This window comes from Mauremys mutica, chromosome 11 (genome assembly GCF_020497125.1).
Source record: "Mauremys mutica isolate MM-2020 ecotype Southern chromosome 11, ASM2049712v1, whole genome shotgun sequence".
Lineage (NCBI taxonomy): Eukaryota > Metazoa > Chordata > Testudines > Geoemydidae > Mauremys > Mauremys mutica.
In genome coordinates this window covers 86,089,700-86,113,353 of record NC_059082.1, presented here as the reverse complement: position 1 = coordinate 86,113,353, position 23,654 = coordinate 86,089,700, and the positions used below count along the sequence as shown (strand labels likewise).

Sequence of the window (23,654 nt, the reverse complement as noted above, 5' to 3'; positions counted from 1 at the left end):
TCCTTGGCTAGCATACTTCAGATGGACAAGACTCTTAATAAGTTGCCAAATCAGACATTTACCGAAGATTTTATTAGCTGCCATTATACTCAAAATGTATGACAAGAGAAAAAATAGGCCATGTAACAAAAACACAGAACCATTTCGGTCTAAAAATGTTTCCCACTAGAATCTGTATAAAGCATTTCCCCTCTCTCAGAATAGCTTTAAAAGGACTGATAATGCCAGCGTTACTTATGTAAAAAGACATAAGAACCAGTACAGGTCTTGTCATGTCATCACCATCTGTGCAACAGATCATACTATAAAGTCTATTACCATTTCTACCACTGTGATTTTCACCTGACACTAGGAATAAAGGCAACTATGACTATAGAACAAAAACACCACTAGGACTAGCCAGAGGATGGTACTGGTGAGGGGTAGGTGGTAGATGGGGCAGAGGAAAGCGTGTGGGTGAAGTCCTAGGGCAGCTAATGCTCACCATGACATTTACACTTAATCTGAGTCATTCATATCGTAATCCGTCTCTTCATCCTCGCTCTGAATGGCATGCAGCAAGTGTAAAGAAAGGGAGGGAAAAGAAAAGATTGCAAGTGAGTCAGAGCCAATGCAAAGTACAATCCACTTACACTTGAGGTATGTGAGGCTATTTTACTTTAACCAAATTCTTCATAAGGCAATAAGATACTGGACAATTTAAAAGCAGGAGCATTATAAATAGCAGGAAAATTAGTTTTCCCCACTGTCCCAGGTATCAGCAGATTACTGCTAATGGTTCCATTCAGTTCAGCATTCACTTGACACAATGAAAGGGAACACTATGTAATGAGACAGCTGATGCTACATATGGTATCTGAAACTTGTGAAATCTGCAACTGGCTCCATGTGTCTGTGGACTCTTAACACCTGGAAACTTAGCTTTGGAGGCAGACATCAGGAGGCACATTGGGTCACCCCCTACTAACAGGGCACCTCAAGAAAGTGGGCAGGGAAACCAAGTGGATTTGGGAATGGAGAGCTCAGAGAAACACAAGCTGCCCCACAAGTGCTCTGCTTACCAATCAATGCCACTGAAACAGTTTAAGTAATTGGCTCAAAGGGGTTAGTTTACTCCTCCCAGCTACATTAAAACGTTACACGTCCATTCCAGCTATCAATAATAAGACTCAGAGAAAGGCAATGGCTGAGTGGCATTGCTTCCTCAAACCCCACAAGCTGGTAGGTATACTGTTTAGGCTGAGCCTATGCAGTGGTGATGTAGCTATGTTCATCCCAGGATACTAGAGAGACAAGATGGGTGAGGTAATATCTTTAATGGACCTACTTCTGTTGGTGAGAGACATAAGCTTTCGAGTTTACACAGAGCTCTTCTTCAGGTTGTGACTGTTATTGTTCTACTGAACTTGGGCCATTTTAAGTTTTACTTAAAACAGAAGTTGAAGAGTTTAGTAAACTACAATTAGAATCTGCAGAAGCCAGAATCAAAATGAGCTTGAACAGAAGTCCAAATCAGCAGCGAAATGGCAAAAAATGAATAAACAGTTCAGAAAGGAATCTAAATATTTTACAGATCACTCATGCCCACAGTCCTTGGAAGCCTGACTAAGGTAAGGCTATTATCCTTACTAATTCCCCATGATGTAGTCCAGGTCCTGGGCTATGTACATTCAGCGTAGGCCTTATTTTGGGAAGGTTCCTGTATGGACTTTGCAAACACAAGGAAGAGAGGTTAGTTGCATTTGAGGGGTGTTCTGAAACAGATGGCCTTTCAGAATGCTCAGAGAGTTGTTTCTTCCAAAGTAGGAAATAATTACAAAGCAGGGTACATGCTAAGTTCAGTTCATGGGAAATATCTCATAACGTAAGATTCAAGAGTCAGTGTACATACTTATTACTGTGTAATGCTGTCTCATAGAGGAACACATTTTAAGTTATTTTACAGCTGTAATTCACATGGCAGCAAAATCTTCACTTACCAGACTTCACTGCCATTGCTTGAAGTTCACCAGTGTATTGCTCAATATTACTAGCATGTCACTTTTGGAGAAAGTCAATAATGTAGAATACATGTCACTAGGGAAACTTTTAGTACCTTTGGAAAAACTACTTTCAAGTTTTAGTTGCTATTGTTTCTTGTTCTATCTTATTTAGGCAAATTGTGTTCTCCATGAAGAGAATAAAAAAAAAACACCAGAAAAAGAAAGAAAAATTAGAAAAGCCAGATCATCTGGGGCTGCTCCCAACATGTTTTTTTCTGGTTTGTAAACCCACCACTATTAATAAAGATTCTGGTAATCTGGTGGGTAATGCAGAATTAAATACAATGGCCCTTTCATATCTGTACTGACAGAAGTTTTTTTTAGATGTCATGACACAAGGGTTCTTGTGCTTTCCCCTTCACAGCAGCATGGATCAGAGCCACCTAAACATTTGTCAATATGTAATTCTGGGTGACCTTCATTATCATTTCAATGGAATAACAAGTTGTTGAAGGTTAAATCAGATACAGTTTAACAGATTATGAATTTGGGCTAAACTGGCTTGAAAAATCCATCTGTCAATAGGACAGACCCCAAGAAACAGTTCTGACTCAAACATTCTAGTACCTTCCAATCCAAAAGGATTAAAAAAAACCAAACCAAACCAAAAACCCCACAACCCTCCCACCCACAAATACTTTGTTAACAGTACGTATATTAAAAAGAAACTTCAAAAAGCTCCCCACTTGCACCTGTCCACAGTCCCTACCCCACTACTCACATCCCTGACATGCCCTTTAGTTTAGAACACCCTGTCCAACAGTTGCACCAACAGGCAAGTTTATGTAGTTATGATTCCAATAAATTCTTTCTCCAAACTTATTCCTGCATTTTGATGTTAGCCCAAGTCTAGTAAAGACAACTCTCCTGGCCAATGCATAGTGGAACAAAACTCTGCTAATTTCTGGGGATTTCTTCACTCACTTTCCTTTCAAAATGACTTTACCTGGTAGCAGAGAGAGCTTCCAACTGTGTATTTTCAGCCAAGCAACAGGACTATGCTTGCTCCTGTTTTTTAATTAACTCTTACTGTTCTAATCTCATGCTACTTCCCACTGTTCTCATTCTTTCTAGTACACCATTTCCTTCTGTGCATCAAGATTCTGGATGAGCATTTGAGACACAGCAGTGTTCTTCAGAGGTCCTCTACCAAGCCTGTGAATTTCACTGCAGAGAGTATAAATGCTGGCATCTCTCAAATGTCTGAATGACCAAGAGCTGCCCTGTACTTGTTTTGGACTAGTCCCTCCTCTTTAGACCCCAGCACTGTTTGGTTTGGTATTCTACACATTTTCTATTAGCCGAGCATCCAGTCAAACTCTGGGTACTTCTGAAGCAGAGTCACTGAAGTCCCTTGTAAAGATTTGCATTATGGTCAGTAATTCCAGTTTTTGCTTTATTATTTTTATCTTGGTGGTGCACATATCCCAGCCCTGAAGAGCTTACAAACTAAAACAAGCAAATGATGAACAGTGAGGGATAAGGATGCAATGAAAATATACACACATATTGCTTAAATACCACACCAACATATAACTTATCAGCTTTTCCGTTTCTTTCAGGCAGCATGAGGTCAGTGGGCTTACACATGCATTCAGGGAGAGTGATCCATATGTAGGATTCCACAGTTTTACAATGTTCACTTTTTATTTTTGGCGATATTAACTTCTTATAGGGTTTAAAATAAGTTAATCTGAATTGCGATAAAATACATTTCAGCAGAAATTAGCCATTTCACTAACAATGAAACAAAAAAAGTTTTAAAATATTCAAAAGTTTTATGAAATAAATCTCATTACTTGTACCTTACATACCCACTGTGGGTATCCACACACAAAAATGCTGCTTTCCAAACTGCTGCTGTGCCCAACCAAGAAATGAGCTGTGAACATCATGAAAAGCAGTAGTAACCAGAAGCAGACAGTAGTTTACAATAAACAATGTGAGCAGGATACATCTGCCTTGGAAGTTCCAGATCAGTCTTAGGGGGCTTTTTTCAGTGTTTATTTTTTAAAGCTGACTCTTGAAAAGTTGTGCTAAGTTTTACTTTGGCTGTTTTCAATTTAAACCAGTAAAAATGATAAATGAGTGGCAAACTTTTTTGTATAAAGATGACTAGTTTTATACTAACCAATTATTAGTGTTTCCACTTCCCCACCAACCATGGTGTAAAATGTACAGTGCACATTGAGGGGAGGAACAGTGCAAATCATTTTCCATTTGGTCAGGGCCAACTATGAGTCAGTCATGTCACACAATGTCTTTCCTAGTTATTATCCCTGAAAGTCAACAGATCACTCAAGCAAGATCTCATGCCTATAACGTCTCTGTCAATTCGGTCATGCAGAAGAGCGAGATTTAGACGGAACCCTGAAAGCTGCAAGCTAGCACAATGCATTACAAGTCCCTTGACTTGATCTAATGGGAAGACTTTTATAGCTTATTGCATATATGACAATACTTTTCAGACAGAATATGTCATTCACATTCCTGGTTGTGAAAATTCTGTATCCTGACTCAGATAAGCACGGAAAACATCCATCATCTGTACTGGTGGTAGAATCAAAGTCTATCTACTGTCTGATAACCCAAATATGCATATTCTCAAAAGGAGGCACTCACTAAGAAGTCAGATAAGAGCATGGAAGTCATGGAGAATACTAAGTAGCACATTTAAAGTTCTTGTTTTGTAATGTGTGAGAGTCATACTGAGAATTAGAGTTACTTTAACTGGTACAGTTTATATTCTCATGCACAATGAAAGGGAACCATTACCGACCTTGAGGAGAGATGGCAAGCAGATTACACACTATGCGCAACCTTCTTTTGAATAGCAGCTGAGTCTAATTGCTTTGACTGATATCTTTCATTTCCTCCCTCCCATGCCCAGCATCTTACCTTTGCTTTTTCACTGGGCTCGCTGGTTGTGCCATAGGGGGTATTATGCAGCTCCTTCGAGACAACACACAGAAATTCAGCCTGATCTTCATTTCCATAGTTATAGGAAGAACCAATATTGACCAACTGAAAGAGGAGAGAAAGGCTTAGGGGTATTTCTGCACAAAACAATTGGTATCAATTTTTCTCAACTTTGGCTTTAACACTCCATAAGGTGCTGGCTGTATTTTGAGCAAGAGCTCCCACATGAATGCAAACAGATGCCAACTTCTGATGTCAGGGTTAATGTAGCTATTCCACTTAAAGGTCTATGAGTCTACTAGTGTAAGGGTGGTACTGCTAATAGTACCCTGAGTGCTTAGGCAAAATCTTAAAGGGGCAATCAATGGGGAGAAGCCGCCTGCTCCTACTGCATTCCTGACACCTGAACCCTCCCCCCTTTCCTCGAAAAGTTTTTAAAAAAAAAAATCTGCATGTGGCATGATAGTATGGGTGGGATTTAGACAAGCAAGGAACTGCATGCAGAGAGCACTCTGCCTTGAAGAGACACCTGATATTTTACTCACAGACTGACCCTATGCTTCTATTTGGAATTTATAGAGGTATTTAGAGCAGAAGGCAAAAGTTAGCATTTGACTGAAAAAACAAGACAAACAGAATGGTGGGACTCGAGGACCAACTTTCCAAATTCAAATGTATTGTTACAGGGAAGTTGGTTAAGGTAGCATTACAAGTGAAAGTTATATGCTTGAAATGAAATGTTGCTTATTCATAAACTGCTAGAAGCCTTAAAACTGAACGAGGACAATTTATCTCAAAGTGCAGTCTGCTCTGATGGTGACAGTTGCATAGTCCAGAAGAAAATATCTAAGGTCAAAGGATTTACTCAGCAAGCCTTAACCAGCTGCTGAATCAAATCAGATGCAGGAATTTTTTTTGCAAAGTACATTTCTAAATTACAGATAATGGACATGTGTGGTACTGTTATGCAGCTACTGCTGACAAAAATAAGACCAGCAAAACTATCTGGTGCACAGACCCTCTATATCAGGGGTGGGCAAACTTTTTAGCCCGAGGGCCACATCTGGTATGGAAATTGTATGGCAGGCCATGAATAATCATGAAATTGGGGGTTGGTGTGTGGGAGGGGATGAGGGCTCCAGCTGGGGGTGTGGGCTCTGGGGTGAGGCCAGAAATGAGGAGCTCAGGGTGTGGGAGGGGCCTGCGGGCTGGGGCAGGGGATTGGGGTGCGGGCTCTGGCTGGGCATGCGGGCTCTGGGGTGGGGCTGGGGATGAGGGGTGGGGGTGCAGGAGGGTGTTCCAGGTTGAGACCAAGGGGTTTGGAGGGGGATCAAGGCTGGGGCAGGGGAGAGGGTCAGGGGTGCAGGCTCCGGGCAGCGCTCACCTTAAGCAGCTCCCAGAAGCAGTGGCATGTCCCCATCTGGCTCCTACATGGAGGCATGGCCAGGCAGCTCTGCGCACTGCCCCATCCACAGGTGCCACCCCTGTAACTCCCATTGGCTGCAATCCCCAGCCAATGGGAGCTGTGGGGGCCGCACTTGGGGTGGGGGCAATGTCTGGAGCCCCCTGGCTGCCCCTATGCACAGGAGCCAGAGTGGGGAACATTCCTTTTCCAATACATCTTTTTTGAGATGGGGAAACACAGTATTCAAGATGTGGACGTACCATGGATTTATATAGAGACAGTATGATATTTTCTGTCTTATTATCTATCCCTTTCCTAATGAATCCCAACATTCAGTTAGCTATTTTGACTGCCGCTGCACATTGAGTGCATGTTTTCAGAGAACTATCCACAATGACTTCAAATTTTGCCTCCTCACTGTTTACACCTTTTTCCAGATAATTTATGAATATGTTGAACAGTACTGGTCCCAGTACAGACTCCTGGGAGAGACCACTATTTACCTCTCTCCATTCTGAAAGGTGACCATTTATTCCTACCTTTTGTTTCCTATCTTTTAAACCAGCTATTGATTCATGAGAGGACCTTCCCTCTTATCCCATGACAGATTACTTTGCTTAAGAGCCTTTGGTGAGGACCTTGTCAAAGGCTTTCTGAAAATCTAAGTATGAATTCTAGTAGATTGGTGAGGCATGATTTCCCTTTACGAAAACCATGTTGATGCTTCCACAACAAAGCATGTTCATCTGTCTCTCTGATAATTTTGTTCTTTACTATAGTTTCAGCCAATTTGCCTGGTATTGAAGTTAGGCTTAATGGCCTGTAATTGCCGGGATCGCTTCTAGAGTCTTTTTTAAAAATTGGTGTCACATTAACTATCCTCCAGTCATCTGATACAGAAGCTGACTTAAATGATAGGTTACATACCACAGTTAATAGTTCTACAATTTAACATTTGAGTTCCTTCAGAACTCTTGGGTGAATACCATCCAGTCAATTTATTCCAAAACCTCCTTTAATAACACCTCAATCTGGGACAGTTCCTCAGATTTGTCACCTAAAAAGAATGGCTTAGGTTTGGGAATCTCCTTCACATCCTTAGCCGTGAAGACCAATGCAAAGAATTAATTTAGTTTCTCCACAATGGCCTTATCGTCCTTGAATGCTCCTTTAGCATCTCGATCGTCTAGTGGCCCCACTGGTCGCTTAGCAGGCTTCCTGCTTCTGATGTGCTTAATTTTTTTTGCTGTTATTTTTGAGTCTTTGGCTAACTGTTCAATTTCTTTTTTGGCCTTCCTAATTATATTTTTACACTTCACTTGCTAGAGTTTATGCTCCTTTCTGTTTTCCTCAATAGGATTTAACTTCCACTTTGTAAGGATGCCTTTTTGCCTCTAGCTGCTTCTTACTTTGCTGTTCAGCCATAGTGGCACTTTTTTGGTCCTCTTACTATGTTTTTTAATGTGGGTATACATTTAAATTGAGCCTCTATTATGGTGTCTTTAAAAAATTTTCATGCAACTTGCAGAGATTTCACTTTTGGCACAGTACCTTTTAATTTCTGTTTACCTAATGCCCTCATTTTTGTGTAGATCCCCTTTATGAAATTAAATGTTACCATGGTGGGCTGCTTTGGTGTTTTTTCCCTCCACAGGGATGTTAAATTTTATTACTTTATGGTTACTATTACCAAGCGATTCAGCTATATTCACTTCTTGGACCAGATCCTATGTGCCACTTAGGACTAAATGAAGAATTGCCTTTCCTCTTGTGGGTTCCAGGACTAGCTATTCTAAGAAGTAGTCATTTAAGGTGTCAAGAAACTTTATCTCTGCATCCCGTCCTGAGGTAACATGTACCCAGTCAATATGGGGATAGTTGAAATCCCCCCCATTATTATTGAGTTTTTTATTTTACAGCCTCTCCAAAGGTACAGTAGAAGGTCCTTTTCCACCTAGTGTGCATCCACTGAGAATTTTCAACGTATCTCCCTTCATTGTTCAAGCACCAGAGGAGCTGCAGCAATCGCAAGAACAATGAAAGCATCAGTATAGAGCAGGTAGGAAACTGCAGCATAGACAAAACAATAGTCAAATATCTATGCCCTCCACCTGGTTGTAATTATTGTCAAAACACTAATGAGAAATGGCTTTCCCAGTTTTTGATCTCTCCTCCTAATCCCTGCCTTTCTGCATTTCTCCCCTCTGGAAATATAAGGGAGAGAAAAGTGGCATAGGAATGAAAAACACTCCCCCCCAGCCCCCCAAAAAAAAAATCCCAGGAAAAAAATTAACAATTTTTATTAATTCAAAAAATTTATCTGAAAATACACAGCATTTTCCACCTAGTTCTATAGTGCATTTTCTATACCAGGGGTCTCAAACATGCGGCCCGCGGAGCTCCCCAGGGCCGCCCAGAGGGGGGGGGCAAAGGGGGCAATTTGCCCCGGGCCCCGGGCTCCGCAGGGGCCCCCAAGAGAAAAGCGGAGGCTCCCGCCTCCGCCCCTCTCCTGAAGCCTTTTCCCCCCCCTTACCCCCCTTACCCGAGCGCGTCTCCGTCCGAGCGCCTGAGCCCCGCCCCGATCCGAGCCGCGTGGAGAGGGGGCGGGGCTGGGAGCTCTGGGCTGAGCGCTGCGCTCGGCGTGGAGCTCACAGCCCCGCCCCCTCACCACGCGGCTCTGAGCGGGACGGAGCTCAGCCCTCGCCGGAGACGCGCTCGGGTAAGGGGGGGGGGGGAAGCGGGAGCCGCTGGGGCCGGGCCGGGGGGGGAAGCGGGACCCGCCGGGCCGGGGGGGGGGGGGAGGGAAGCGGGACCCGCCGGGACCGGGCCGGGGGGTGGGGGAGGGAAGCGGGACCCGCCGGGGCCGGGCGGTGGGGGGGGGGGGGCAGGGAAGTGAGACCCGCCGGGGCCGGGCCGGGGGGGGGGGGGGGGAGGGAAGCGGGACCGGCCGGGCCGGGCCGGGGGGTGGGGGAGGGAAGCGGGACCGGCCGGGGCCGGGCCGGGGGGTGGGGGAGGGAAGCGGGACCGGCCGGGGCCGGGGTGGGAAGCGGGACTGGCCGGGGTGGGGAAAAGAGGGACCCGCCGCCGCCGAAGCGCAGCCCGGTCTTCGGCGGCGGGGGGCCCCTTCCTTTCCGGGACCCGCCGCCTAAGTGCCCCGCCGCCAAGCCACCAAACAGCTGTTGGTGGCGCTTAGCACTTTCCAGGAGGGAGGGGGGAGGAGTGGGGAGCCGCGCGCTTAGGGGTGGAGAAGAGACAGGGCAGGGGCGGGGCCTCATGGAAGGGGTGGATTGGGGGTGGGGCCAGGGGCAAGGGGGCGTGTCAGTGATGCAGCCCTCGGGCCAATGCACTAGTCCTCATGCGGCCCTCGGGGTCATTTGAGTTTGAGACCCCTGTTCTATACTAATATAATAATTGCTGGAGTGCCCATGATACTGGGCTACACTAGCACTACACTGAACCAGTGCAGCTATGTTTTCCAGCACCGTTAAGATGCACTTGTGCAGTGCTTTGTGATCTGCACAATTTGGAGTGTTTGCTTAAGAGAGACCCTGGAGTGGAAAAGTACAGGTCAAGATTGCATTAGCAGTAATATGTGGAGAGCCCAAAACAGTAACAGTGGGAACCAGGTACAAGGTCAGAATTGAGATGTCATGGCAGAACATATCAAGCCAGAGCAGAAAAGTAGTATTACAGCACTGCTAAAACCACTACTAGAATGCTGTGCCCAGGTCTGGTATCTACACTTAAAAAGGATGTTGAAAAATTGGAGGAGTTCAGAAAAAAGCTATAAGAACGATTTAAAGTCTGCAAAAAATTTGTTCCAATGACAAAGAAGTTCAATCTATTTAGCTTTTAAACAGAGATGACTTGACCAGAGATGACTTCATTTAGCACCTGCTTGGAGAGAAGAGATCTAATAGGAAAAGACAAACACAAGATACCCAATGGCTAGAAGCTGAAGTTAGTTGAAGTCAAAATGAAAATAATTTGCAAATGTTTAACCAGAGATGATTATTATTTACATTGCAGTAGTATGTGGGAGTCCCCGTCACAGAGCAGGGCTCCACTGTCCTGGGCACTGTACATACAAATCACAGACAGTCCATGCCTCAAGGAGCTTAACACTGAAGTATACAACAAAGGCCAACAAACAGATACAAGAAACAGATGGAGGGAGAACCAGCTAACAATGAAACAACTGTTCAGCATGGAAAGCAGTAGTCATAGCATACCAGATGCTTAATCATTGTCAATTTTCTTGTAGGCATCACTGTAGAGGAGAGTTAAAAAGAATTTAAGGATAACAATGAGATAGCTTTGAGAATGTTTATGGGGAGCTTTTCCCATTCCTGAAGGAGGCAGGGAGAAAGTACAAAGGTGCTCGTCTGAAAATTTTAACAAATGTCTGATGAAGACCAGTACTGCTGACGGAGGAAAGGTGGAGACAGATGTCCAATAATACATAAAAGATGATAGGCAGGACCTTAAAAGCAAAGATGAATAGTTTGTTTTTGATTAACCACTGGTCAGGATGTGGGAAATTTCTCATCACAGTGCCTTTAAATCAAGGTTGGATGTGTCTCAAAGATAAGCTGTAGCTCAACAGCAAGTTGTTGAACTTGATACAGGAATCCTCATCAGTGAGTGAAATTTTATGGTCTGTATTATTAGGAGGTCAGACTAGATGATTATATTGCTCTTCTCTGGCCGTAAAATCTATGAATATGAATGTATGAAACTGTGTAATGGGATACCCATAGACAGAGTTATCAGTCCTTCACTTTCATGAGCTGTATTATTTTCAAGATAAACAAATCCCCTTCCCATCTGAATGCCTAATTCAGAAGTCCAAATGGATTTTAAGAGCCAGTCTACAGTTTTTGTACTGCTACATAATTTTAGAAACTGACATAGTAAATTTACAGCTATAAACTGTACTGATAGATGTACCTTTACAATGGTATATCTAGGTCTGTCCACACTGGGGATTGTATTGCTTTAATTATATTGGTTTCTACACAGCTATTGTTGTAGTGTACAAAAACCACGTCCAAACAAGTCCTTAGGAAAGTAAAAGAACCAAACTGATTAGGATCTTGACCTCTGATTAACAGTGGGATAGTAAGCACATTAGTTTGAGGTTTCTGATGATGTTAACATTTCAACTCTCAGAAATCAATGTAAAGATGAACAGGAAGTTCACACCTCTCCATTCTGGCCTTCATTACAAATAATAAATCCTGGATCCTCTCAGAGTTGTTTCAGACAGTCTGCAGACTCAGGCAGACAATGCATTAGTTTACATTCATTTCAAATTCTGAGGGTTATCTTTGCAAACCTAAGGCCTAGATAGCCTTTTTTTTTTTTTTTAATTAAAAATAACCTGAAATGAGGTGGCAATTTATGCAGCTATGTAATCTGATATACAGGGTTGTGGTCATAGCAAATGAAGCAGTTTGTCATTTTTAGGTAAAAATGAGTTACAATGTAGCATAATTAGCAATGAATGGTTGTGTACTAGGGTAAAGAACCAAATCCTTCTCAACTGCTTACTTGTGAGGAAATATTGTAAAATGAAGCTACATTCTGGAAGATGTGTTTTGCATAGAGGAAAGCAGAGAGAATTTAGAAGAGTGAAATGATTGATTATTATTCTGTATTATCTCCATCTAGAATATATACACACAAACACATATTATATAGTTAATCATCAACATAAAAACAAAATGTTTCCAGCTCCTAGCACTGAATGCTTATCCACTCACTTGAAAAATAAGCAATATTTTTTTCCGGTTTGTACATCAACCACCAATATGAGGTTTTGGAGTCAAAACTCAGCTGGTTACTTCGTGGATGATAAATTCAAGTTGGAAGACTAAGAACAAATCATCAGTATAAAAGCATCCCTGAACACTTTAATGAAACTGTTCTGCTAAAGTTCATGGAGTTAAAAATTTACATGATTTGACCTAAATATATGTATTTGCAATTATAGGAGAGGGGCTGTTGACTTAGAGGAAGAGAAGAAAATAAAAGTGATATCTGTTCCTAACATGTTTGCTAAGAAAATTCCCTGAATCAAAAGTCTGGACAGTTAAGAAGTGTTTACAGCTTTTTACAAGACGAACATTTATAATGTGTAATGAAGTGTCATGAGTATACAATAAAAGCTAGTCACGACAACTACACACAGAACTACCAAGTGCTGCACACCCAGGAAGAAAGCAGAATGATCTGAAAGCAGCAGAAATGCAAGGTGGCCATGCATATTGGTGTGAGGGTGAAAGGAATGGTATGACACACCTCACTGCAGCATTTCTGGAAGTGTCTCTCCTCCCCTTTCACTTCCCGTGACACTATCAGCAGAAACTCTGACTGCTGGGCCCGGCCACAGCCATACAGGGAACCTATACTGACAAGCTGCATCAATCAATCAGAGCAAAAAACAAAACAAAAAAAACCTTTGTAATGCTGGAGTATAACACTATCATCTGAACTGTACAAACAACAGATTGACTCCTGTGTATTCACTTGCTACTCAAACACAGTGTAATTATTTGTATTGTGCAACTATGAAAGCAACAGTTTTTTAAGTCCCCAGAATAGAATCCTATGTAGTATATTTAAAATTCTTGCAGGTGGTTACAAAGCCAGTTATGGTTTGAAGGCAAATGCCAATTTCTTATCAAAGTCTGAATGCAATAGGTCGGTAAACACTTACTGGATGTGGGGATAGAAAAGTTATGGGAGAAATTCTTATTACAAGGGAACAGCATTGGTAACCCAATATATATTCTTGAGGAAATATATGAAGTATTTATACTCTTTTTCCTTTTAACTTATAAGGATATGAGTCAATTTTTAAAAGGTTAATTTTACAAAACACCAAGAAGGAACTCTTACACAGTGGGGCCAAGCTTGCTTCCATGAAGTCACTCAAAAATACTAGGCCCATAAATAGCAAGAATTTAATAATGCTGAAGTTCAGGATGTTTTCAGTTAAATTCTGTAGTTTCTCATTGGATGAATTGTCTTCATAATGTTCTGCAACACCCAATCCATGTGAAAGCATATGCATGCCAGTGCACTTGGCAAGGATTATGGCAGTGGTTCTCAAACTTTTGTACTGGTGACCCCTTTCACACGGCAAGCCTCCGAGTGTGATCCCCCTTATAAATTAAAAACACTTTTTTATATATTTAATACCATTATAAATGCTAGATACAAAGCAGGGTTTGGGGTGGAGGCTGACAGCTTGTGAACCCCCATGTAATAACCTCGCAACCCCCTGAGGGGTCCCAATCCCCAGTTTGAGAACCCCTGGATTATGGCTTTAGATTAAATTTGAAGAGCTGGATACAAGCTACTGTGGGATAAACAGCTGACTCTTCAAATTACATACTCATTTAAAATAATACCAATGAGAAGTGCTGGTCCAAAGCTATGACAGAGGATGTAATTTACTTTACAGTTCATATTATGTGAATAATTTTGAAGGCAACAGTTAAATACTGACTTTGTATAATCAATCTACATAAGAAGGCACTATTGGACCAGATTTCAGACTGTATTTATTGCTAATTTGTATGATGGACACAGCTTAAACAGAGAGTATGGACAATGCAAAATTATTTATAAAGTTTCTCATTTTGCAATGGATGATAAATATTTGGTTTCTGTGTTCTTCCAGAGGTGGTAATTAAATCATTCTTGCTAAATCATTCTCTCCACTTGTATGTTTAAAGAAACAGGAAGGTAATTCAGCCACATTACTTCTGTGCTAGGGAAAGGGTTGAAAGTTAATATGTGTACTACTGATCCTTCAGTAGTACAAGTCACAAGAAAAACAACATTCAGAGAGATCTTTTAAAACCCAACAGACGGGGACAAATTCACATCTTGCCTAATGGATAAAAGTTTCAGCATGGAGAATGAATCTCCATCAAAAGACAGGTCACAAAGAAATGCACCAGACACTTCCAAGTACTTTGCTCTACTGGAAAACAATTCCTAGAGGTAGTTTGTGGAATGTGAACTAATGTAGAAATGTGGTTTGCTAACACTGCTTTCGCTCAACAGTTGATGAGCTTCTTTAGATTCACCAGTCTCTGTAACTGCCCCAGAAGCCTGACCATTCTCTCTCCCCCTTTGATTATCACCATTAGGATGGTATTTTAAGATACCTTTTCAAGCACGTTTATCTTTGACCCATCGATCAAGTATCAATCAGGTGCACGGCTAGATGAGATCCCAACCCACAGGAAGAGTATGACCCTGGAGAAGTAGATACCCGTGCATGGTTCTTACTGTACACCACAGGGCATATTGCATATTGGGCTGGGTACCATCTCAGAGGAGGGAGAGATTGCACTGAAGGGTCAAAGGGATTTCTCAGAAAAAGGTCACACCATCACCACTGTATTCCCTCTTGGAGATAAAAAGCTCAAAGGGAGACTCAGAGAATGTTAGACTCACAGTGCAACTGGAGGGTGTCTGCTAACAGCAGATCTGCAATGCAATCAACAGAGAATCCTGCCAGGGGCCAACTATGTGCTGGTGGGAAACTTGGGTAACTGGATGACAGATTGCACACCTGTTGTGTCAATCAACCTTAAACCATACATCCAAAACATCATGGAGAAGAGAAAAAAAATGAATTAAAAAGCAGGGAATTTAAAACCAATAGCATTTCCCAAAGAATGCCTAATTCAGAAGGAAATATTAATTCTTTGACAACGTAACTGCAAAATGCAGCAGTGTTCAAGCATGCTAGTCCCAAAGAATGGAGAGGTAAAGTGGAAGCTGTAATATCCTTTTCTCCTTCACAGAGAAAAGACTCTTTCTGCAAGAAACCAGAAACCAACTTCCTACAAAGAAGAATGTCCAGGGAACTTATTCAATTGTCACATGGATCAAGTGAAATCTAGCAGGTATATTATCAGTATCTGGGCTGCAGAGAGGATCCTTATCACTTGAACTGGAGAACTGAATCATGAGAAGTCATCTGTGCAAGTTTACCTAGATTTTATTCACCACGGCCACCAAACTGGATGAAATGAACACCTTGCAAAGAGTGAACACAAAATGTCCTTTCTCATCTTCCTACTGCTTTTAGGGCTTATTTTGTTTTTTAAATGTTATTGAGGGAAGGCTGAGTTAAAGTAGGTTTTACATTTATTTAAATGGCACTAAGATTTGTAGTCATCTGGATCTCTTCCAGAAGTTAATTCCCAGAGCTGTAGACCAGTCACCAAGAAAGCTGTTTCTTTAAGCACACAAATTTCACTCTGGGGTTGAGTTACATTGCTCCACTACTGGTAGATGTAGTAGCCAGGTATGGTCCTGTAGGGCGAGGCGTTTCCTCAGAGAAAGGTCACACTGCAACCTTTAAAATGTGTTATTGAATCTAAAGTGCACTACAGAAAGTTATTTGTAGACTGTGCAAATTAAGCTTATTTGTCCCAAGCAGAACAAGAACAGAAAACATTCATGGAGTTCACCTCAATTCTTTTTTGCGCTACTGTTTTGATTTATTGGGTGCTAACAGTGTGCTTAGTACAACCATAGAAGCAGTTCAGATTTCAAAGCAAGGAACAGACTCACACCTTATCTGGTATTTTGATGTCCCGAACTGTTCCTACCATGTACAGTACTAATAATTTTTAGCAGATTAACTAGGTATATTGTTTTAATGCTTATGAAAAGTGCCATATGAGAGCTCTGGTTTCCAAAGCTGTCATTTTATCCTTAGAAGTTAACACTGCCAAGGCAGTTGCATTAAAAGGTTCCCCCATATTTTTCCCTCAAGTGTGTCTCAGCCCTGTTCTGGACGAGCCATCTGTAGGGCACAAGAAACATCTAATCCCTTTCACCAGAAGCCTTTGTACCATGCTCATCACTAGTATAAACTCATAAGAGTTGTGTGATGCAGATATCTACATATACAAGAATTGGACTCAGATGACTGAAGAACTAGAACATTAATTTTCAGGTACAAATTGGCATGCAGATGTCAGTATGAATTCAATTCCCAATCTCTTGAACAATTCACTCCTCAATAATCATTAAATTTATTTAAGGCACGTATACAGAAAACAGTTTCTAATACATAAAACTTTAAAATTTCTCATCATGAACGTGACTCAGCAGTTTATATCAAGACAAATCAATGAAGTCCTCTGTTTATCTTGTTACCTGTTCAAATTTCCAGCCATCAGACATGGTGGAGACCATTTGGGTGAGCTCCTCCTCCTGACACTGCAGCACCCTGTACACGTGTTTGACTGGCACCTTAAGGAAGAAACATCAGACACTCAATACAGCATGGAGTATTCAACAGTGTGTACTATTGCTGGTATTTCCTTATTCCTTTAAAATGATATTAAGCAACAAAGACATTGTGAACACCAGAGGATCAGTGGGGGCTGTAACGTTTTCTCTGTAGCTGCTCTTTGCTGACAGGAGAGAGCTCTCCTGCTGGCAAAATAAAACCATCCCCAACAAGCTGTGGTAGCTTTCTCGGTGGGAGAACATCTCCCACTGACAAAGCACTGTCCACACCGACATTTGTTGGTAACATGTTTGTTGGTCATGGGGCGTGTTTTTTCACACCCCTGGCCAACAAAAGTTTTACCAACAGAAGTGCAGTGTAGTTGTGGCCTCACTTTAAAATGTACTTGCTTCTCTTGGAAAGCCACTATGATATGGTTCATCACAAAGGCTTCTTCCTTTAATGGAAAGCAGATTGTTTTACATTAGATGAGAATGCTCTGGTCGTTGTGCTTATCCAGTCCCACCCCAGATAAGAATTTAAACAGTAATTCTTCCATAGTTAGAGGGTCTCCATCACTTCATATGTACAGGATTTAAATTCAAAAGCAGAGAGAATGGAGGTCACCAGGCACTGCAGGGCACTAGCGTTCAGTTTTCTGTTCTTAGCCAGCAGAGCTGAAGCCACTATGCAGACAGCCAGAGTCCTAAATCTTATTAGGGAAATGGTGAGTGAAAAAAACACCCACTCAACATCAGCAGGGGTGTGAATGATGGACATTAACAAGAATCAGTCTCACGTCTTATGTCAGAATTAGGAAGGTGTGTTAGGAAACGGCCTCACCTGTGAGATTTTGCTGTCTCTCTCTCTTATTTTGTCCTTTACCAATTTTATTAGTGATGTGATGTTGTAGAATTCAGCTTCTTCCAGTACACCTGGTACGAGAAGAAACAATTATGCTTGAAAAGATAGTGTAAACAAAGACTGCAGGCCAAGGATTTCTAGCCAGTTTCTGGGAGGCTCTCCTTCACTGCATGGGAAACAGTCTGCCTCATGAGCAGCTGCTTCAACAAGATGAATGGGTCTGACTTCCTTCATTCACCTGTAATTCATAGTTTGTTTCATTCTGAAGAACTGTCCTAGAACCAAACCCAGAAAAACTTTACAAGGCCATTTCAGGGAACTTATTCTAGGCTCAAAGAGCAAACACAATTAATGAAGTGTTTTTAAAGCGACACATTCACTTTTAGAAATGGACCTATAAAAAAAGTTGAGTTTCTAATACAGTATCCCTTAAACACAGAAACACAATAAATGTCATTGCAGATCAGACCAGGGTTCATCTAAATCCAGTCTGTGAACAGTCCCAGTTGCTTCAGAGAAAGGTCCAAAAAATTCTGCAGAAGGCAGCTATGGAATAACCAGGCCACAGGGAAAGCTTCTCCCTAACTGCCATTAGTTAGAGATTGTCTTATGCCCAAAAGTTGCTCACAGAGGCCTTTTTTCTTGGCTGCCAACACCACATTGCAGTCTCATGTACAGAGTGCTGTCCATTCTCACTTTCAGCATTCCCTGCTTTCTGCCTCATATTGAGCATGTGTGTTTCACAATATTTTCCCAAGTTTAAATTTGTTATTTCCTACTCATGTTCCTAACCTCTCTAGTTTCCTTTTGTATCATCTCTCAGTCCTCCCATCTCCTCTCAATTTAGTTTCAATAACATAAGATTCAATCAATGCACGCACAAATGATTAACCTGGATCATACCAGAAAATTTACAGGGAAGCCTAGAATTGCCCATTGGTGAAGGACTTAATTTCCGGCAAGTGCAAATACTATCATCAGGTAATTAAAAGTAATGGGATGAAAAGTAGAATAGTCTTTCAAAGGAGGTGGTGGGAATCCCATTGCTTAGGATACTTAACACTAGAAGGGAGACAGAACAATTCTGCAGTGGCCCCCTCTTGGGGATAAAGATGATATACATTTTCTAACTTCTGTGACTATTTCTGACCAGTCCAAGACCATACAGTTCTGGTGTGCAAGACTGGGGAGAATTGACTGGAGCCTCTGTATTGATGGTACATTAGTGGCTGGGAGATCATTCATGTAACACAAGTATCAGAGGGGTAGCCGTGTTAGTCTGGGTCTGTAAAAGCAGCAAAGAATCCTGTGGCACCTTATAGACTAACAGACTATTAGTCTATAAGGTGCCACAGGATTCTTTGCTGCTTTCATGTAACACAGTTGGGAGTGCCCCTGGCTGTGGGTGTCTGATTGGCAGTGCCAATCAGAGTTTTGTGGTTTGACACAGCATCACAGGGTGAGAGCGATACCCCAAGTTGGGGGGACAGAGGGCACAGCAGTGCCACAGGCCAGGTTGCACCCCATCACATGGATATGAATCGAGGCTCATGAAGGAGTGGATTCCCATCACATGGATATGAATCGAGGCCCATGAAGGAGTGGATTCAGAAAGAGTGTCCCCTAACTGGTGTAGTCCACATCTCAGAAGATCCCAGCTCTCACTTGTTTTTTCTTGCTTTACATCTTCAACACCTCATTTCACAGCTATCCTTAAGAACACTGGAAGGGTCTTTCTTCCAAGATCATCAGTACAGTAGGAAAGAGGTAGGGCTGTCACTGTTAAATGATACAAGGCACCTAACTACCATGACTGAATGTGCGCCTCCTAACAGTGTTTCCAGTTCATGGAGCAAGGTCAAGAATCAAACTCAGGTCTGGGGACAGCTCTAACCAACCTTAAGCTACTCAGTTTTGTCTGAGGCAGGGTAGAATGTGGTAGAGATTTGTCTGCAGTGTAACTCAAAGATGAAAATGGAAATTGATTTAATAAAATCCTTCCTTCTAGAGGCAAGCCCACTTCTCTTTTGTGGTTTTCACAGCAATTACAATATTGAAAAAGAGGAAAGTAAACAAGAGATTTGGTTTAAGTCCTACCTTCCTCAGCTAGGTCCTTGTTAATAACGAGTTTTCCATGTCTGAGATAGTTCAGTACTGGCCCAAAGTAGGTCGGGTCTCTGTCTATTAAATAGGCACCCGTTTCATCCTGTTTAAAAAAAAAAGCAGCCAAGAAAACTCAGTGGATTAAATACCCAATAGACTGGTGTGCTCAGTTATATCTACAGTTAAGATCTACAGTTAACCAGTTAAGTTACATTAGAGCAGGGGTTCTCACAAGAAATGTTTTGGTGGCCTCAGGGTGCGGCCACCAACTAGTGCTGGTGGCTGCTCTGACAATATTTCCTAAAACACTCAATTACTTAAGGAAAAACAAATAAATATGCACATACAAATGCCCATATCATTGTAATTTATTTATGTTGTTTTTTTTCCCCACAGACTCAATAATAAAAATAACGTACAGTGTTCTCTGTTCCTCACTGGACCTAAACAGAATTGAAACAAATAATGTGTTTTGCATGTTCTTGTCCCTTTTTTGTTGTTGTTTCTTTTGCTTTTTTTTTGGTTGCTTATTTGTTTAAGACTTGATAATTAGTAAGTCTGTTTCTGTGAAAAGTGATATTTGTATTTTGTTAATATAACTTTTCACAGCAGCAGACTTGCTAGCTAGCAGGAAGGCAGTGAAAAGTGATATTAACAAACATACAAATATCACTTTTCAGAACAGACTTACTCAGCCCTGGCAAGCTGGGGGATAAATTAAGCCCTGGATGGGAAGATGGGTATGGAGGCAGATGGGGGGAGGTGAGTCTGGAGACTGAGCCCTGCAGCTGTGCAGCCAGGGACTGGGGCCAGAGGACGCAGTGGGGCCTGGGGTGATGTGTGTGTGTGTGTGTGTGGGCGGAGGGAGAGAACCGGTAGTCACTGGGGCTGGATCATGTGGCCCAACAGCTAGAGTCTGAAACCCTGCGGCTGGGGGTCAGAGCCCAATGCCGCACGGCCAGAGCCCGGGGCCAGAGGAGGCAGCAGGTGGGGTGGGGGTGAGCCTGGGGTCAGGGCTTAAAGCCTGCTGCCATACAGCTAGCGCCAGCTGCCTGCCACTGCAGGTCTGAAGCCCAAGCCCCACCGCCTGCCTGCTCCTCCAGTGTTTGGGGCTCCAGAGGGGGACAGGGCCGAATCCTTGCTGGCAGCCCTGGGGGAGGGTCCACTGCTTTGTCCCCTGCCTCACCACCCAGAAGGCTGTGGCCACACAAAAAGCTCCTGTTGGCCACATTTGAGAAACGCTGCATTAGGGACTTGTCACGGTCAAGACAGTCCCTTTAATCTCACTGGTTCCTCCTCCATTAAGAGAGAGACAAAACGAATTAAAATCAGAGTTAAAAGTTCACATTGACAAACATAAGGTCACTGTAGGTATAAAACACTCAAACTTTTCAAATTTAAAATAAAATATCAGTTGAGGTTAAAAAGCAATGCTTGAAAGCCAGAATGTTGCTCTGGTAGCTCAAAGAAAGAGCAACAAAGGCTAGAAATGATACCAACACCGACATGAACTCATTTCCTTTGTTCACACTTAACCTCGGAGAGAACCCTACTAGTAGTACTCCTGGGGAAATTCTGCGCCACTGCGCAAGCGCAAATTCACATCTCCTGTAGACTCCCCACCCCATACATTCTGCTGGAGGTGCTGCAATTACACCTTCTGCCCACTTGGGGATGCTGTGGCACCAGAAAAGAGCAGCTGGCTCACAGGCCGGAGCAGCCAATTAGAGAGAGGAAGAGGGTAGAGGCCGGGTGAGGAGGCATAGGATAAAGGGACGGACAAAGCAGGGCACACACGGTTGCTGTGGGGAGGTCACATAGACTGGGGTTCAGGACTAGTGCAGGGGGGACAGACTTGGGTAGGGGCAAAGCAGCTGACAGCTTTGAGCCAGGGGCTGAACGCGAGGGGGATGCAGGGACAAAAGGGGACAGATGTGCCTGACTGAATGGGAAACATTTTAATTTTTTGGTGCAGAATTCCCCCTGGAGTAGTGTGGGAATAAAAAACAAAAACAACCCCCTCCCTCCCCAAGGCCTTCAACTGCATATATAATTTACAATACAGTAGTTTAATCTTTTGTTGTAGGACGATATACCTAAAACCCCTCCTTCCAGCCTTTTTCGGGTACAAGAGGACAGCATGGGGGGGACTGAGGAAAGGTTGCTTGTGAACTACGTTCAGGGAGCAATCTGAAAGATGTGGCCTATGATCCATGTAGTCACATGAGGGTCAGGTCACCAGCCTGAAATTAATGTGTGGATTAAATGTTTACAGTATGGCCTGTAGTGTTCTGTGGGATAGCGAACAAAGCCTGAGAATTCCACTTGCAGAGACATTAGTAAACAATGACTATAACAGGATTCAAAAAAGAACTAGATTAGTTCATGGAGGATAGGTCCATCAATGGCTATTAGCCAGGATGGGCAGGGATGGTGCCCCTGGCCTCTGTTTGCCAGAAGCTGGGAATGGACAGCAGAGGTTGGATCACTCAATGATTGCCAGTTCTATTAATTTCCTCTGGGGCACCTGGCATTGGCCACTGTCAGAAGGATACTGGGCTAGATAGACCTTTGATCTGGCCCAGTCTGGCCGTTCTTATTCCCAGTCAGAGGACTAAGGAGGCCTGAATCAATACTTCCAGATTTAAGTTTCCATTTTAAAAGACAGCATTCCAAATGTGAATCCATGTGATCAAGGTGGTGTTGCTTTCCCAAGACAGCAGACATCTCCAATGTTTTAAGCAGCATGGTGAAGTTAACAAAATCGGTATGCATTTAGATAAAACGTATCCATATTAATAAAATCCAAGAGAAACATCTGATGAATGAGTACCAGCAAGCTATAAACATGCCCAATAAAAACTAAATTGACTAAAAGACGACATGATCATGGTATATAGAAGGTAGAGCAGGTAAATATTCACTCTCACTCAATACGGGGGGGGAAGTGGGGCATGAAACCATCAGAGAGAACATTTTAAAATGATAAGAGGGAGCACTTTTTAAAAAAACCTACACAATGCACAGTCTTTGGAACTCATTGCCATAATATATCATTGAGACCAAGAGCTTAGCGATTAGACATACATACAGATAATAAGCACACCAACAATTATATAGAATTAAAAACCTCCTGAGTTTGGAGGGCTTCAGTCTCGTGGAACATTGGTTCATCGTCTATGGAGAGAGGGGGTTGTATAGCTTGGATGGCTTCCACCTCAGTAGAAGAGGGACCAATCTCCTTGGGGACAGGTTGGCAAGAATAGTCAGGAGAGGGGTTAAACTAATAGCAAAAGTGAAGGGATTAAAATAACATGTAAAGTTCATTTTAATTCAACTAGTACAATACAGCAAGATTTACTGTTTGTAGGCCTTTCTATGTACATCAACTGTGATTTTTATAGCATCTATAATCCCTCAGGTTTCTGATCTACAAAGTTTGTTCCAATTGTCATCATCCTCACTCAGGGTGGATCAAAAAAAATTGATGATTTTTTTTTAAATTTGTTGAATTTAATTTGAATACAGATTTATTGTTAAAAGTAAACCTATTAAAATTAGATTGTCAATTTCAAATTTATTTTAAGGCCTAACTCTCTCTAGTCTATTAAAATCATTTAAATTAAATTAAAAACATTAAGAGGTGTAGCTATACAAACTAAGAATCTGAATAAATTTAAGTTAAACTATGTAAGTGCTTAAATAAATGTATATAAATATACTGTATCCTCCTGGTTTGTGAAAAGAAGCACCAAATTCAGCATAAAGGCTATATTTATTTCAAATCAGCTTGTTTTAATGGTTATGAGGCTCAAATTTTCTTTAGGAAAATAACTAAAAGGTACAAATGCAGAACATATTTAAAATCAGTGATTTAACATAAAGGTTTTCTGCTTGCTGATTTAAATAATGATTAAAATTGATGATAGTCACTCTTCATAAACTAAAAAACAGAACGGATCATTGTGATAGTCCTCCAGTGTAACACAGGCCAGAAGACTTCCCTGAATTATTCCTGTCTGAATTAGAGCATATCTTTTAGGAAAATACA

The 23,654-nt window shown here is 42.1% G+C and overlaps 1 protein-coding gene across 6 annotated transcripts in view; it reads right to left on the bottom strand.

Moving 5' to 3' along the window:
* Positions 1 to 23,654, bottom strand: part of PDPK1 (3-phosphoinositide dependent protein kinase 1) — a 133,967-nt gene that overhangs the window by 13,041 nt on the left and 97,272 nt on the right. For 5 of the 6 annotated variants that reach the window (XM_044979211.1, XM_044979208.1, XM_044979210.1 and 2 more), the window contains 5 exons: positions 19,598 to 19,706; positions 17,480 to 17,571; positions 16,561 to 16,656; positions 4,941 to 5,066; positions 485 to 543 (listed from right to left, as the gene is read on the bottom strand). In XM_044979211.1, coding sequence (XP_044835146.1) covers positions 499 to 543; positions 4,941 to 5,066; positions 16,561 to 16,656; positions 17,480 to 17,571; positions 19,598 to 19,706 — 468 coding nt within the window. In that variant the 3' untranslated portion in view covers positions 485 to 498. The remainder of the gene's footprint in view (positions 1 to 484; positions 544 to 4,940; positions 5,067 to 16,560; positions 16,657 to 17,479; positions 17,572 to 19,597; positions 19,707 to 23,654) is intronic. The other variant, XM_044979209.1, reaches the window with a different exon arrangement.